This window comes from Rhea americana, unplaced genomic scaffold (assembly GCF_003343005.1).
Source record: "Rhea americana isolate MKP2758 unplaced genomic scaffold, rheAme1 scaffold_678, whole genome shotgun sequence".
NCBI lineage: Eukaryota > Metazoa > Chordata > Aves > Rheiformes > Rheidae > Rhea > Rhea americana.
The window spans coordinates 7,836-22,124 of NW_028186843.1; the positions used below are offsets into that span (position 1 = coordinate 7,836).

General features: G+C 49.0%; 1 protein-coding gene across 2 annotated transcripts in view; it reads right to left on the reverse strand.

Moving 5' to 3' along the window:
- Positions 1–900: 900 nt before the first annotated feature.
- The window catches only part of CCDC124 (coiled-coil domain containing 124), a 33,293-nt gene continuing 19,904 nt past the window's right edge, over positions 901–14,289 (reverse strand). Inside the window, exons 1-5 of one of the 2 annotated variants that reach the window (XM_085321018.1) lie at positions 13,775–14,238; positions 12,955–13,126; positions 4,220–4,400; positions 3,692–3,806; positions 901–3,326 (exon numbers count right to left, since the gene is read on the reverse strand). In XM_085321018.1, coding sequence (XP_085177144.1) covers positions 3,122–3,326; positions 3,692–3,806; positions 4,220–4,400; positions 12,955–13,113 — 660 coding nt within the window. In that variant the 5' untranslated portion in view covers positions 13,114–13,126; positions 13,775–14,238 and the 3' untranslated portion in view covers positions 901–3,121. Of the gene's footprint in view, positions 3,327–3,691; positions 3,807–4,219; positions 4,401–12,954; positions 13,127–13,774; positions 14,239–14,289 lie in introns of those variants that run through there. The other variant, XM_085321017.1, reaches the window with a different exon arrangement.

A 14,289-nucleotide genomic window follows, 5' to 3' on the forward strand; every position in this document is an offset into this window, starting at 1 on the left:
TGCTCCCCAATCACCCGGACACGGCGCCGTGCCGTGACCCCCCCATCAGCCCTCACACCACCTGCCTCTGCGTTTCGACCAAAGGCAGAGCACGGCAAGGCCCGCTCCAGCCCGGGGGGGAAGGCTCCCTCCCGCCCTGCTCTCGGCTGCAGGGAGCAAGAACTTCGCGCTGCTTCAGCCTCCTCGAGGCCAGCCGCTGCCCCCGGCGGGGTGCCCCTGCCGCYGGCGGGGTGCCCCGGCAGCGCGGGCAGCCAGGAGGGACGCGCCAACCCTCAGCTCSAGCCTCCCACCGGACAAAGAGCGGCTCCGAGGCTGCCTCACAAAGCAAGCTTCCAGCCGAGACTTGGCCAGCGAAGCTCCCCGCGCCCTGCCGCGGCTCTCGCCTCCGCCAGCTCTGCCCGTCGGGGGGGGGCAGGCAGCTAGAGCCAGGCAGGAAACTGCCACGAACCCGCCCGCGAACAGCCGAGACGGCGGAGCAAGCGCCTTGCGCTCACGCAGAGCCACTTTCCTCACCAGGAACCAAGGCTGCAGCTCCTGGAGAGGCCATGGAGAACGCTTCCCTCACCCCCCGGCAGAGACACACTAGAAGAGCCATTCGGCAGAGAAATTTGGCTGGGGTTTTTAAGAGCAGTTTCAGAGGAGAGTGGGAGAGTGTGGAAATATCCCCCTCCCCGGGCTGAGGCTCTTGCAGGAAGCCAGCAGCCGTTTCACCAGCCGACGGCCCGAGAAGGCTCACCCCGCTCTCGGGAGGCCGGCAGGCAGCTCGGCTCACCTGGTGCCTTCAGGAAGGGTTCCCGCTGCCTCTGCCTCTCTGGCTACGGAGATGGACGCATGGCAGCATCACAGCAGCTCTCTCCTACTTGAGAGCAAAGACAAATGCAGAGGGAGAGGGAAGGGGGATTTATGCCAGCATTTTTCCAACACTTTATTCCTTTAACAGGTTAACAGATTTTTTTTTCCATTTTTAATTGAATTCAAACACCACAAACTTCTCACAAAAAAGGGGAAACAACCTGTGCATTTCTCCCTATCTTTACCAGTTGGACTTGCTTGAATAGCGAAGAACAGGGAGGGACAGGCCCAATGTTTTCATTCTGTTTCTGCAGCAAAMATAAGCAGGGTACAAAGAGGGCCTGGGAGAGCCACAAAAAACAGAAGCAGGAGCTAAGAACAGCAGGAGGATCTCTGTTTCAGAGTGAGGTTTTTAAGCCATCTCCAATCCCTTCACTGCCAAAGTGCAAATGCTGCTGCAGCCTTTAAATGAGACACCCCTACTACCCTTCCCACCTGCTTACAAGGGACCCTCAGCAGGGGTAAGGCTGTAGGGCCGCACACTGCCCAGGCACCTGGCTCAGGATAAACCCTGTTTGTTTAGTACCATCAGAAGAAACCACAGCCTGAGCTGCCAACCCAGAGCATCACTGCAGGATGTCATGTCAGCGATGAATTTGTCCCCCACAGCAAAAGGTCTTGGCCTGGCAGCCCCAGTTATATACACACTTAAGCACCAAAGGGCGATGGAGCCAAATACCCAGCTGTCACATCGCAAGGGATCCCGCAGGGCTGCTCTCAGCGAGGTTCTTGGACAGGTACCACTGCTCAGCCCTGTGCCGGGAGAAGGCAACAGGAGACAGCACACTTTGGTGGCTGCTGGAGGCCTTATCTCCACCGCTGCCTTGTCGAGGGTTTYGATTTGGGATGGCCTCATAGGCAGGGTATTTCATGTCAAAGGCGATGGCTAGAACAAATCTGCAAGGGGAGAAGGAAGAGAGGAAAACCAAATGCTTGATTAAGGCAAGGGGCAGGACTCCACTGTGTCTCCTGGGGCAAAGCCTCTCCAGCCATGCTCCCTTGTCTGGGTGCTGCCACAGCCCTCTAAAGGGAGCTCACTGGTTTCTTCTCTGCTTTCACCTCAATCCTGCATACTGTTACTGGAGGGGCAGCAAGGCCTGCTAACCAAAACTAGCAGTCCTGTAAGCCTGGGCCAGTGGGCAAAACAAGGGGCTCCTGYCCAAGGGGAGCACAGGCAGCGTACAGAGCCAGATTAGTGCCTTCTGTCCAGAGGTAGGAGAAAGCTGCTGAGCTGACAGTTTCACATCCCCTTCCACAGGCTCGCAGGGCATTTCCTCGCCTGAGCTGGGGGGCAGGCAGGGGAAGAAGCGATGGGAGAAGCAGCAGCTTCCCTTCTTGGTACAGGTCTTGTGTAGTGCTGGGTTGCAGCCCCATCAGGAACCCTCCTGTCCCACCAGTGACACATGAAGCTCAGGACTGCCCATGTGTGTTGTGAGGCCATCAGGAAAGTTGCAGAGAAGTCTGGCACCTCATGCTCTGCAGAGACAAAGCAGGGACCACGCTGTGCTTTGCGCTGGTTATTTCAGCCTCTCATCTTCAATGAGCAGCAGGAGATTTCTCCTCCATACAGCACTGCACTAAGAGCYTCTACTCACATTGTGGCTCCTCCTCCCCATCTGACACGCTGCCAGTCAAAATCAAGAGAAGCAGCCAGCAGGATGCAGGGCCAAYACCAATCCGAGCCCGGAATCTCTTCAGGAACACCCCAGTGCCAAACATGACATGAGCAACAGAAAGCAGGTGCTTTCCTTGTGACGTGTTCTGCAAGGTGAATTCTTGCAAACAAGGGTGCAGTGCAGTCATGGTAGAGACAGGGATAAATGCACTTTGGCTCAGGTCCAGGCTGTGGGAGGGGGTTAAATGCACGGTGCTAGGCAGCATGGGGGTCTCTGCCTCGGCAGGCAGCAGTGCACTGTGCAAGCACTGCCCATACTGAAGATCTGTATGCAAGTTAGAAGCTTTTCTGTAATACAACCGAATTCAAAAGCATAAAGGTAGTGTTAGTCCATCCAGGTCACTCTGCACCAGCTGCCCGGCGAGAGGTGAGTATGCGAGGGACAGGCCTTCCAAGTGAAGAGAGCAGGACACCGCAGGGTCCACAGGCGAGCTGTGGCCTCATGTTTATCTTAAATCCAAGAACAGCAAAAGACAGAAAATGGAGGTGGGGAAAGGAAACAGAGGAGAGGAGGCTCCGTGCGCCTCCTGTTTTCATCTGAGCAAAGCCCTGGGGCTCCAGCCCACTGTCTGTGGGGGATGATCAGCTCTAGTTCTACTTTTGGCTGTTGTAAGCCTTGTGCCTCTGGTTCATGGGGTTTTCTGGAGATTTCATCCACTCCTTCTTGAGGAGCTGCTTGAGCTGGGACAGGCGCATGTTTGGGTTCTCTTGCTTCAGGCGCGGCAGATTGACTTCTTCAAAAGCAGTGAAGGCAGCTTTCATCCGGCGCTCAGGGTGCCGGTCCAGATCRTTGGAAACACTGTCAGAAACAGACACGTATCAGCAACACCTCACTGCAGGCACCAGTCCCTTCCCAACTCTGATCCTGTCAGTGCAACAAAGTGAATACAGAATAACTTGGCTGATAAACTAGAATATGCCATGATACTTTCCCTACCCACTTTGAATACTCATTACAGATGGTCAGAGCTTATTTTCAAGGGGCAGAAGGCAGCAAAAATGTCTTGTTCCTGCTGCTGAGATGGAAATTTGCAGTTAAAGTGTGAAAAGAAGTTCAGACAGCTAGGATAGCATTCTAGTTCTGGGGAAGGGAACAGCTGCAAAACTTCTCAAAAGGAAAACGACCTCTTTAAAAGGGAGCACTGCTACGAGAAAGCCAAGTACCTGAGGACAGCAATGGCATCTTCAATTGTCCTGGCCTCCACTGTTCCTTCCTCCAACACCCTTCTGTTGATGTTTTCTTCCAAAGGAACCTCCAAGTGAGTCTTCTCCTTTTCCACTGCACAAAAGCAAGGAGGATAGGAAAAATGTTAAAATTTTATCTGTGTATCAGAAGAGGCAGTCTTTTCCAAACATCTGGCTGATAAGCACTTTGAAAAAAGCATTTGGCAAGGCTCAAATCTAAAGCCATATTTTAGCTATGGTCCTGGAAATTAGAAGTGCCTACTTTGCAGCAATCTGCTTCTCCTCCAGAGGTGACAGGAGGTTTCCTTTTCCTCATTTCTATGTGTGGGGCTAGACACAGAAAAGCACGCAGCACTGTGAGAGAATAACTGCAGGGTGCTCTAGCCTTCAAACCACCTTTCTCTGAGTGAGTGCAGATCAAAAAGRAACAGTCCTCCCTTCCACTCCCCAGCCTCCTCATGGCAGTCAGTTTTTCCTCTATGGAACTAAGGAAGGGCTGCACCAAACCTGTGTCTGCATTCTGCTGCTGGTCTTTTCTGATAGTCTCTTCAATCTGGGCCCTGGTGACTTTGCCTGGAGTGACCTGCTTGGGTGACTTCCCCTTCAGCTTTGAGTCTTCCTCTTCCAGCAGACGCTGCAGTTCCTTCTTGCGCTCCAGCTGCTCCAGCCGCCGCTTCTCCCTTTCCTCCTAAAAGGGTGGAGGAACCAAGTCACCTCTGCCCCTACTGCCCTCATTCACCTGTCCCAGCAGACAGCAGAAGGATCAAACGATCCCTTACAGGAGCAGGAAAGAGTCATTTGAAAAGAAACAAGCACCTCATTTCCACAGCTAATGGTGCACAGACCTTGCCTTAAAGGAAAAGACTTCGGCTGGTTCCTCCCCAGGCCTCCAGCAAAGGCCTGTCCCTTCAGAATAATAATTCTTCCATCCCTGCCCCATCTGCAACCACACACTGGTTCCCTGTGATATCAGGGCTGCGAAACATAACCCCGCTGTCAAAAAGGAACACAAAACACCAGCCAGGACTGCTGACAATCAGGGTAAGTTTTCCATTTTAACCTCCAGCCACTTATTAAAATTAAAAGTTCAGCGGTTTGAGACAAACCACTCAAGAGGCTGAACTCGTTCTCAGGTCTTGCTCTCGCTCTCCCTCAGAGCCAGAGCATGGGGTTAGACTGAACTCCCCCAGCTACGCAGCTCTCATGGAGCACTTTCAAATTAACACAAGGAGTTTAAGAGCCACTTTGTCCTCTCTATGGCTCAGCTAGAATTGACCATGCAATAGGCCCTTAAGGGCTTTCAGCCCTCTGGTTTCAAGATTTTTCTCCTTTACCAAAGTTTATATGCTTTAGGGGAAAAAAAAAAGAAAAGAAAAAAGAAAAAGAAAAGAAAAAAAAGAAAAGAAAGAAACATCAAACAAGCATCTTTTTGTCTAGGTCAGWGTCACAGGCCACAAAGCACCATGTATTTAGGTTAGTTAGACAGATAYGCTTAATTATGGGTCTCATCCATTATTCACAAAGTTGGCACAACTTACTCATCAAACCCTAACAGAACGGGTTCTGCTCAAAAGAAGCTGTGCAGCAAAACAACTGTAGTAGTAATGCAAGCTGCTGTGTTCATCTGTGTTTAAGGATGCCAGGGAGRGCCCACTTCAGAAACAGTAAATACGGCTGGGGTTTGAGACTTAAYTAAAAAAACACAAGTTGCACCACAGCTCAAGAATTTAAAGGAAAACTCATCGAAACACAGTATCAAAGCTCACAAATACTGAATCAAAAGATGYCCTAGGGCTGCTGCTTCCATCAACCACAGAATAAGGACCACRATAAGGACTAGGCCTTCCGATCCAGACCGAGAAGGGGAAGACTTGCCTACGTCCACTCCCGAAAAACTGCAATCAAGGATGAGCAAAAAAACATTACAGGAATGAAGCTTTTACTGCAATTGGCAGGCTTCAAATTCTTGGTCATTAAGTGCTTAGTGCCTTCAAATGGAATGCCACAGTAACTGGACCATGCGTTACATCAAAGAGCCAATTCATTTACTTAAGACACAGCCTTTCCCCACCTACTGCTTTCCTGTTGGGCCTCTCCCTCTTTTAGTAAAGACTGAGTAAACAAATTTACTCAGCCTCCCAGATCAGCAGGGACTTTAGCCACTCCCCAGATAGGAGGGGTGTCCCACGAGGGGAGGGAGAAGACTACCTTTCTCCCTTCACATTAACAATTTATACACAAAGATATACCGGGAAAGGGCAGCCACAGGGGCTTTCCTTCCTGTGCCGATCTTCACTTAACGCAGCATAGGACAGCTCCAATTCCAGCTAGGATCTCCAGCTCAGCCACCAGAATCTACTTTAACACCAYGCAGTGTTAAGGAGGAAAGCAGGAGAAGTAATATATAAGAGGAGATTATTGTGCCAGAACAGGAAGGCCAYGTGCATTTCCTTCTTTACCCTGAGGGACACAGCAAACCTGTTGCCGAGTACTGCAATTCTATTTCACCTCATAAAGACCRCAAGAGGACAACATAACTTTTAAAGCTTACAGGGCTCCACTGCCAGTAGGAATGTGTGCAGAGGACACCAAAGCAGAAACCGAYTCTAGAGCCTCCCAGGGAAGAAGGCAGCGACCAGCTGCCTGGCTCAGAGCGCCGGAGGAGCCAGGCATGCCAGGAGCACCGCAGGAGGTGCCAAGCTCCGAAGGCTCCCAACAACACAATTTCAAGCTCCAACAGAGAAAAATTTAACAGGCTCATGGATGGCCTTGGTTCACAGGAGGGTCAGAAACTTAGCTTAGTGTTGGCAGGACYGTCCTGGCAGCCATGCCAAGTCCCACAAGGAAACACGTCGGCAGGCCGCGGGGCGGCTCAGGCTGACGGCACTAGGTAGGCGGATGAAATAGCACGGTGAGGCAGCCGTTTGGTCACCCGCTGCTCCCTCCAAGGCAGCACTTGTCAAAGCGCAATTTGTAAGAGCTCCACCTGCAGAAATCACTGAACATGCAGCATTCGGAAAGAATAAGTCATTTAATTGGATGCAAAGCAGAAGCAGCAGCAACACTGTGTATTCAGGATACTGGTATCGTGTCTAGAACAGATTACTGTAAAGAGAATCTGCCCCCTTCCCGCTCTTCCCGTCTGAGGCTCAGGTGTGGCTGAACAAGGCAACACAAAGAAATTGCTGGCACAGGGAACACCTTAGCAAGGCTACAGGCCTCGCTGTGGTTTGCATAATTCAGGAGACAGATAACAGTGGATACACAACTACTAATGACCTAAGGGAGGAGAGCAAGTACTTCAGTACAGAAACGTTATTTATAGTTAGAGAAGCTTATCTTTTACCCCTGCTTATTACAGAACTGTCCTACAAGCCAGCTAACTCAGCAGTCTGTTTCACACCACACGGCCCCATCTGGGATGACCTGACAGTGCAGAAATTCAAGGATAATGCTCTGCTGCTTTTAGTTCCTTTCAAATAAAACTCTCCAGAAAGGACACATCCACTTAACAGAGGAAACAGAGATGCGAACAGGGTGCAGAGCCTTCTTCTTGCACTTGATGCTGCAGAAGACCTCTAATTCCTTCTCTGCTCTCCCCTGCTCCCTCCTCTAGCCATTGGACTAAGCTACTCTCCGCTCTGGCATTTATAATTGAGTTTCTATTTGAGGAAAGTAAATAAGCCTGCACTGTTACTAATTTGTCACAAGGCAAGGCTTGTAAGACCTACATGCTCAGGTTTCCCCTGCAACCCATCGCTTTCAAGTCTGCTCTGCACTTTCCCTTGTGTTTAAAAGCACACAAAGCCACAGCCACTCTGTACAGTCTACATGAACACAAGCAGGACCGGGAGCTGAAACGGAGCAATCGGGCTTGCACGCAAGCGCCTGAGCACAAAGCCCTGAAAACSTCAGGGCCAGCCTCCCAGAGCTGCTCCTGGCGGCTTTCTTAACGGGCGGCTGTAACGCAGAGGTCAAGATGCATCCTTCACAGAAGGCCTCTCTAGACCCACCAGAGCCAAAGTTGCAGGCCAAAGATGCATCTGTGTAGGCCATCACCACAATGTCTCAGCTCCATGCAGCAGACTTCACCACACGCATAATTTCTCTCTCTGATCCTGAAGCACAAGGGGTCCTGAAGCAGTCATTTCTGAAAACTTTTCTCAGGTTGGGCCAAACCAAACTAACCCTTTATGTCAGTGCAATGAATCAGCTTAAGTGTCCTGATGAAAGGAACACTTGGATTTCTCTAAATGAAACATGTAGCAAAGCTATTATAAAACTGGAAAGGAAATGAGTAATTTGCTCGCTCAACATCGCTACACTCAGCAGGACACTGGAAGAAGCAGGGGGTGAGACTTCTTTAGCTGGACATTTCTATTCACAAAGATTTGTATTTTAAAATGCTAGTTTTCAGCCCTGCAGAGAACTGTCTGAGCAAGGAACAATTCWTTTGCTTTCAGAACAGCTTCCCACCTGCTAGATGGAAGGAGAACAAGGTCCCACGCACACGGCTTTGAGAGCAAGTGGTCAATTGAAGCAGCAGCGTTCCCAATCAACCTCTTAGCAGGAAGCCTGAGGAACGCTGGAGAGCATGCTGCCAGCACAGCAAAGCGTGCTGCTGCTCACACAGCAGAAGGGCGAAGCAATGCAAAACCTGATGCAGTCAGAAGGAAAGGGGTGCATAAGCAATCTGGRGTATGTTCAAGTGCTCGCAGAGTTCTCTTGATGTAGACTAGAGTATTTGGGCAAGATCACACATACCCCTTCTTGGGCCCGCAGGCAATGATGACAGACATCATAGGGATGCCAGAGAGGAAGTTAACTGTGGGGTTTGAGCCTCAGCATTACATCATCAGGYGCTCTTTCCACTACATCACTCTGTCCCCTGCACATCTCATTCAAGCCATTGGATTTCAGCACTGTGAAGGCTTGTACTACACAAATGCCCTCCAAAAGAAGAGAGGACAGTCATTTGATCTGTTTAACGTTTCATCTGAATAAGAGCTGGTGCTCACAGCTGAGTAATTCTGAACTGATTCAGAGAAGGAGGGGAAAGAAAAGGCACCATTTGCCTGTCTGTGATACACTGCAGTTTGGACCTGTCAGTACATAGAGCTTGCCATCCCATACCCTGAAAGGGAGGCTAACAGTCACAAGACAGACATATAGCTCACATACCAGAACAGTCAYCGCTCTTCTGTGGGCTATCTGAATTCTTTCAGCACAACTACTCACTCTGCATTTAACTTGAATCTTTTCTCAGACCTTTCATACATTAGCATGGAAAGTCTCCTTGCTCCAATGTGATCCATATGCCCTCTCTTTTCCATTCCCACAGAGCGGCACCGAGCAAMGCCACAGGAGAGACCTCCAAAGCAAGGGAGCAATATAGCACTGCCAACAGCACATTATGCTGGGCAAAGGTGGAAAGTGGTTTTGAGCAGCTGGTGAACAAGAACAGCAAGAAACTGATTTCCTGGAGTCTCCCAAGTCAGGGCACTCAGCAAACATAGCCCAGTCAAAATACAGCCTGAATGGGTAAAAGGGCTTGTCCTCCCTCGGCCAGACAGCCCAGGCAGGAGTTTGGGAAGGAGACGGGGAACTTGGCTGCGTTCTTCCAACAGACATGTTTCATCTCAATCACAGCAGCAGTCCCAACCAGTGAGAAGTTTCTGTGCACAACCACAAGGCACACAACTAAACCCAAGGCCGTCAGAGAGTAAGGTCTGAATCCTGCAGGGAGACCTCTGCCCGGCACGGCTGCTCACAGGCAGCAAGTGCTGCCCTTGACAGACTCCACTAGTCCTTTCTTCCTGTAATGCTTCAGCGTACTTAATGGTTTGACACCCTTCCAAGTCTGCCCGCAGCCTCACCCAGAATGCATCCGTGGCCGTTCTACCACCAGACCCACTTTAGCTAATTGCACAGAGAGAAAGAAATACACTGATCTAGCTGATTAGCAGTGTCCTCCTCTGAGCTGGTAGACTAACTTTGCATATGAAGAGTAGAGAGGGAAGAAAGGATAGCTGAAGACACCTGAATGTTAAAAGAAAAGCATTATCTAGGTAAAACCCAGAGCCTTTCAACAAAAAGGAAGCAATTTTGTGTTTTCCTGACAGAGCTCTCCAGGGAAAGTAACAAACTGCAACTCATGCTGGAGAGGGAACACACATATTGCAGACTAGTGATATTAGCTCAGATGCTCCTTTATTCACCACAGAGCCACTAAACGAGTATCATCCTTTGTTAGCAGAGATCAACCCTAAAACCCATCTCAGAGCCTAGGAGGTTGTTAAAAACACCAAAAACCAGTAACTGAAAACACAGCTAAAGGTAACAGGACAGACATCATCCAGTGAAAATGAGTATCGCATCAGCAAGGCACTGCATTTTGAACTTCCCTATACCCAAATATTAATGTTGCACCACATGATTGTGTGTTGCTGCCACTCAAGTGAGACCACAAGACTGCCACGCACACAGCCACAAAACCTGGAAATGGTCCAGTGAGGCAGGAGCCTGACAGAAAGAGCAGGTTATGCTCTCACTTATTTCACTGAGGCTTTGCTGGTCATCTGCTGGGGGTGGGGGTGGGGATTAAAGGGGCACACACATTTTGTTTTTAACATATGTCCTGCTGGGTAATGTCCCAGAGGCATTCATTCCTGGTTCCTTATTATGCAGGAATTCAGAGGTGATGCATGGGGCTTGCTGCAGAGCAGTTAATGCATTACTGCCATCGCCTGGAGAGCTGGGGAAGAGCTGCTCTAGCACTCACTCCGCAAGATGCCAAGAACATCCTCCTACACTTACTGTAATATCCTCCTCCATGTGTTGTAACTGAGAGCAACACAAGTCCCTCCTACAGCATATGGCTACGGCCAGCAGGGCTATTTCTATGCCAGCAACACCTGTGAAACAGCTACTTATCCAAGGAAGCTTGATTCTTGTCAATGCTTTGGCTTCTGTCTTCCTCAAAGATGAGGATGGTAAGCCATTTACAACCTGACTCGCACATCCCTTCCTCACTGGGATACCGCGGGACAGAGGCAGATTCCTCAGCTCTCTATGGAGATGTTCCAGGCCAGATGGCACTGGAGAAGCATTGGAAACGCTTCACTGCTTTTTTCCTCCCCAACAAGCCACTCATGCTTGTGTAGATGAGCACACGGCCAGCAGACAAATGCCCAGCCTTTGCTCTGGTTCTTGCAGTGCCATGGGTTAAATCTCTCAGCCCTATGTGATGCACCCACAGCAGGAACAGCCCCAGTGCAGGTACAGTTGTGCGCAGAGTCCTTCTGGCAGGATAGCTTCTTCATTTGAGTTGGAGACTCTTGCTATCGTGAGCTGCAGCTCTGCAGGGAGTTCCTGGGTGGCAAATGTACTAAAACACAGCATCCAGGTTAGAATCAGACCTAGGCATTATGGCTACACCAATGCAATTCCTGGTATAAAGTCTCGCCACAGCTGCCCTGGAGGGAGAAGAGCTGTCCACCTGCACACATGCATGTGCATCGCACACACGCATGTGCATTCAGTTCCAGCTGTGCCACAGGCTCTGAGCCACACACTGCCAGGCTCAACTCAGTTCTTCACTTCTCCAATAAGGAAGAGCCCCACAAATCCAGGTGATGGAGGGACAGGATCAGCTCTCGTTGGAGGGAGGAGAAATTATTCAATAAACAGCAACATGCTGTAAGAATCACAAGGGGAGGAAAAAGGATGCAGCAGTGCTGACCTTTACCCCTGTGGCTGGTCTACCCTGCCAAATGCCAAGCTCCCRAGCGCAGCCTGTCCCCACCATGGGGCAGACGCTGCTCCCACACAGCAGTCTGGCAGCAATTACTCCCTCAGATCCTTACTGCACTCTGTCTCCTTTTAAGAGACAGAAATCCTGCAGTACAACCAGTGAAGCATGAAGTAAGCAAGAGGAGCTGGTGTTGAGTGAAAGCCACCTTGCTAGCTTTTCTAAAACRCAGTCTGAGGCTGTCAGGTGGGCCATGACTTTGCAGTTAACAATTCAAGCTCATGACACAGTTTGCCCATCCAAAACTCCCATGCCCTTTGCCTGCCAGTTTTGGCAGTTTTGGCTGTTTTGGAAGACCATTAAAATAGGTCAGTGTTKGCAAGACCCTAAGCAGAACAGTAATAAGATCTTGTTGCATGAAGTAATTAGGCAGCATTACAGGATTGCATTTGGGAACAGCACACAAGACTCCAAACTCCAAATATCAAGACACACATTAGGGGGGTGAATTCAAACAAACACACACAGCACAAAGCTAACAAGGTCACAGGGACATGCTGGCTTCCTGCCTGCTGTTTGGCCAGTGTGCTTAAGTAGCAACAAAGTTCAATAAGCACCAAAGAGCTTATATACATAGAACTTAAGCAGCGCAAAACCAGTAACCCTATAAATTCCACTTATGACATCAAACTCCTGTCTAGATAGCACAAGGGTAAACAAATTGTTTTGGAAAAGCAAGCTGAGTTGTCACCAAGCATCATGTTTCTAGAAAACCAACAAAATCAGAAGCTAGATTTGTGCAGCACTGATGAAGCTTATTAAGTTTTTGCCATTTAACTAYGCTAAGTCAGATCAGAAGCAACAGGAAACATAATGGGAAAGGTACATCAGAATAACATTAAAAACAAATAACACAGAAATTAACACAGAACTGTTCTGTTCATTGAACACCAAGGCAAATATGCACACAGGGCAAAGCAGGCTGAGGAGACTAAACCCAAGAGAATTTTTGAGACATGTCAGTGTCTGTCACACAAAGTGGTAGAGAAAACCCTTTTATATTTAACTCTGTTGATAACTTTCTTTTGATTTTGGAGAGGGAAAAAGAAAGAAAGAAAGAAAAAAGACGAAGACTTGCCTAGTCAAAAAAATCAAGCCCTACAAGCAGGGTTTCTGATCACTTAAATCAATTTTAAATGATTTCAACAATAAAGCTTTGCTGTCTCCCTTGGGAACATAGCTCTAAGATCTACAGAATCTTTGAATTACACATCAAAGCTTACACTTACTCCCACACTCTGCTTCTTTTAGCTCCCAGAGAAGACACCAATTCCAGCTTTTTTGCTCAGAAACTAAGTGCAGGACAATGTTTAGAGAGAGAGTTTCAGCTTTGGGATGGAGGAACAGAAGCAGTATTTTAAGTAAATATGAATTTCAAGGGCTTAGCGTAAGATCAGCTAGAAGTTCCCCTTCTACCTGTCTAGCAATTCACCTTCCTTTGTTCCTTCCTCATCACGTGTTTGTCTTCATCCTTCCAGTAGGCATCTTCCAATTCCTGTTGGCGTTTGGCATCGGCTGCTGCCTTTGCCTCAGCTTTCCTTGCACGGGCAGCAGCCGACTTGGTATTTTCCCCTTGGAACTTCTTGGGCATCACTCAAGGTGCTCTGCAGAGGAGAAGGAGGAAACTAAATGCACACTAAGATCCTTGCCCTGGCCAGGATCTTAGGTTTACCATAATCCCTTGACAATCAGGAACCAGATGAGCCCAGAGCATGAAAATTCCCTTTTGTTATTGCCTCAGAGCATTTCAAAATTCTGGAAAGAACAAATCTAGCAGTCTTATAGCTCACCCAGGAAGAACTCTGCTCACTCCACCCTGGATTATAAGTAAATTGGCAACAATCCCTTCCATCTATCTGTTGCAGTGCAACAACATAACAAATCAAACTGCTGGATTCCTGGTACTGAGTCAAAAAGCACCACAGCCCTGTGAACCAAAATACTCCCCACAAACTTATGCTGCAGAGTCCAAATAAAGCTGGATGCTTTCATTAGCAGGTTCCAGGGCAGGTAAGCTATGGAGAAGTTATRGCTACCAGCAGAGGGATAGTGCAACATAAACTCTACATCAAACCCTCTGACTAATTATATAGAAGCACACCCATATGGTCACATTTAACTTGGATAAAAAACCACACAGAGATGCTGTATTAATTTCACTTATGTCATCAACACAAGGGGAAAAAAAGAAAGAAAAAACACTAAAAAATAGGTGAAATAGGAGTCAGAAAAGAAAATTAACTAGGCATTACAAAAGATTTCTCCTCCTCAGCATGCTGCTCATGTGGACAAGTATTGGATCTCAAGCCTTTATTTTTAGTAGTAGATAACCATTTGATATACAAYACAAGAAGCAATAAAAACGGGGGGGCTACCATTTAGGGTTTACTATTCAAATCACAGGCTTTTTAAAGTCTGGGCTGGATTAGATTCTCTCTGTTCCCTGATATATGCAGATAACCCTTCTTGAACACTGAGATCTGGGCCAGGCCCCAAGCAAAGGCTGCAAGACATGGACTCCACGGGATCCCAGGGATGCTACCAACCTAAAGGCTGGCCCCCTCCCTGAGCAGATCCCCACCACCGCCCCACGTCAGGGAGCCAGCACCGTCCCCTCAGGACCCTGCAGGGCCCCCCACAGCCCTGCTCCTCCCCAGAGATCTCCAGGGCCTCTCTGTGTCCTCTTCCCTCCTGCTCAGGAGCTGACACTTCCTCCCCCAAACCTCCAGCTTTTGCCCACCCTCAATGCCCCCAGCCCTTCCTCCCC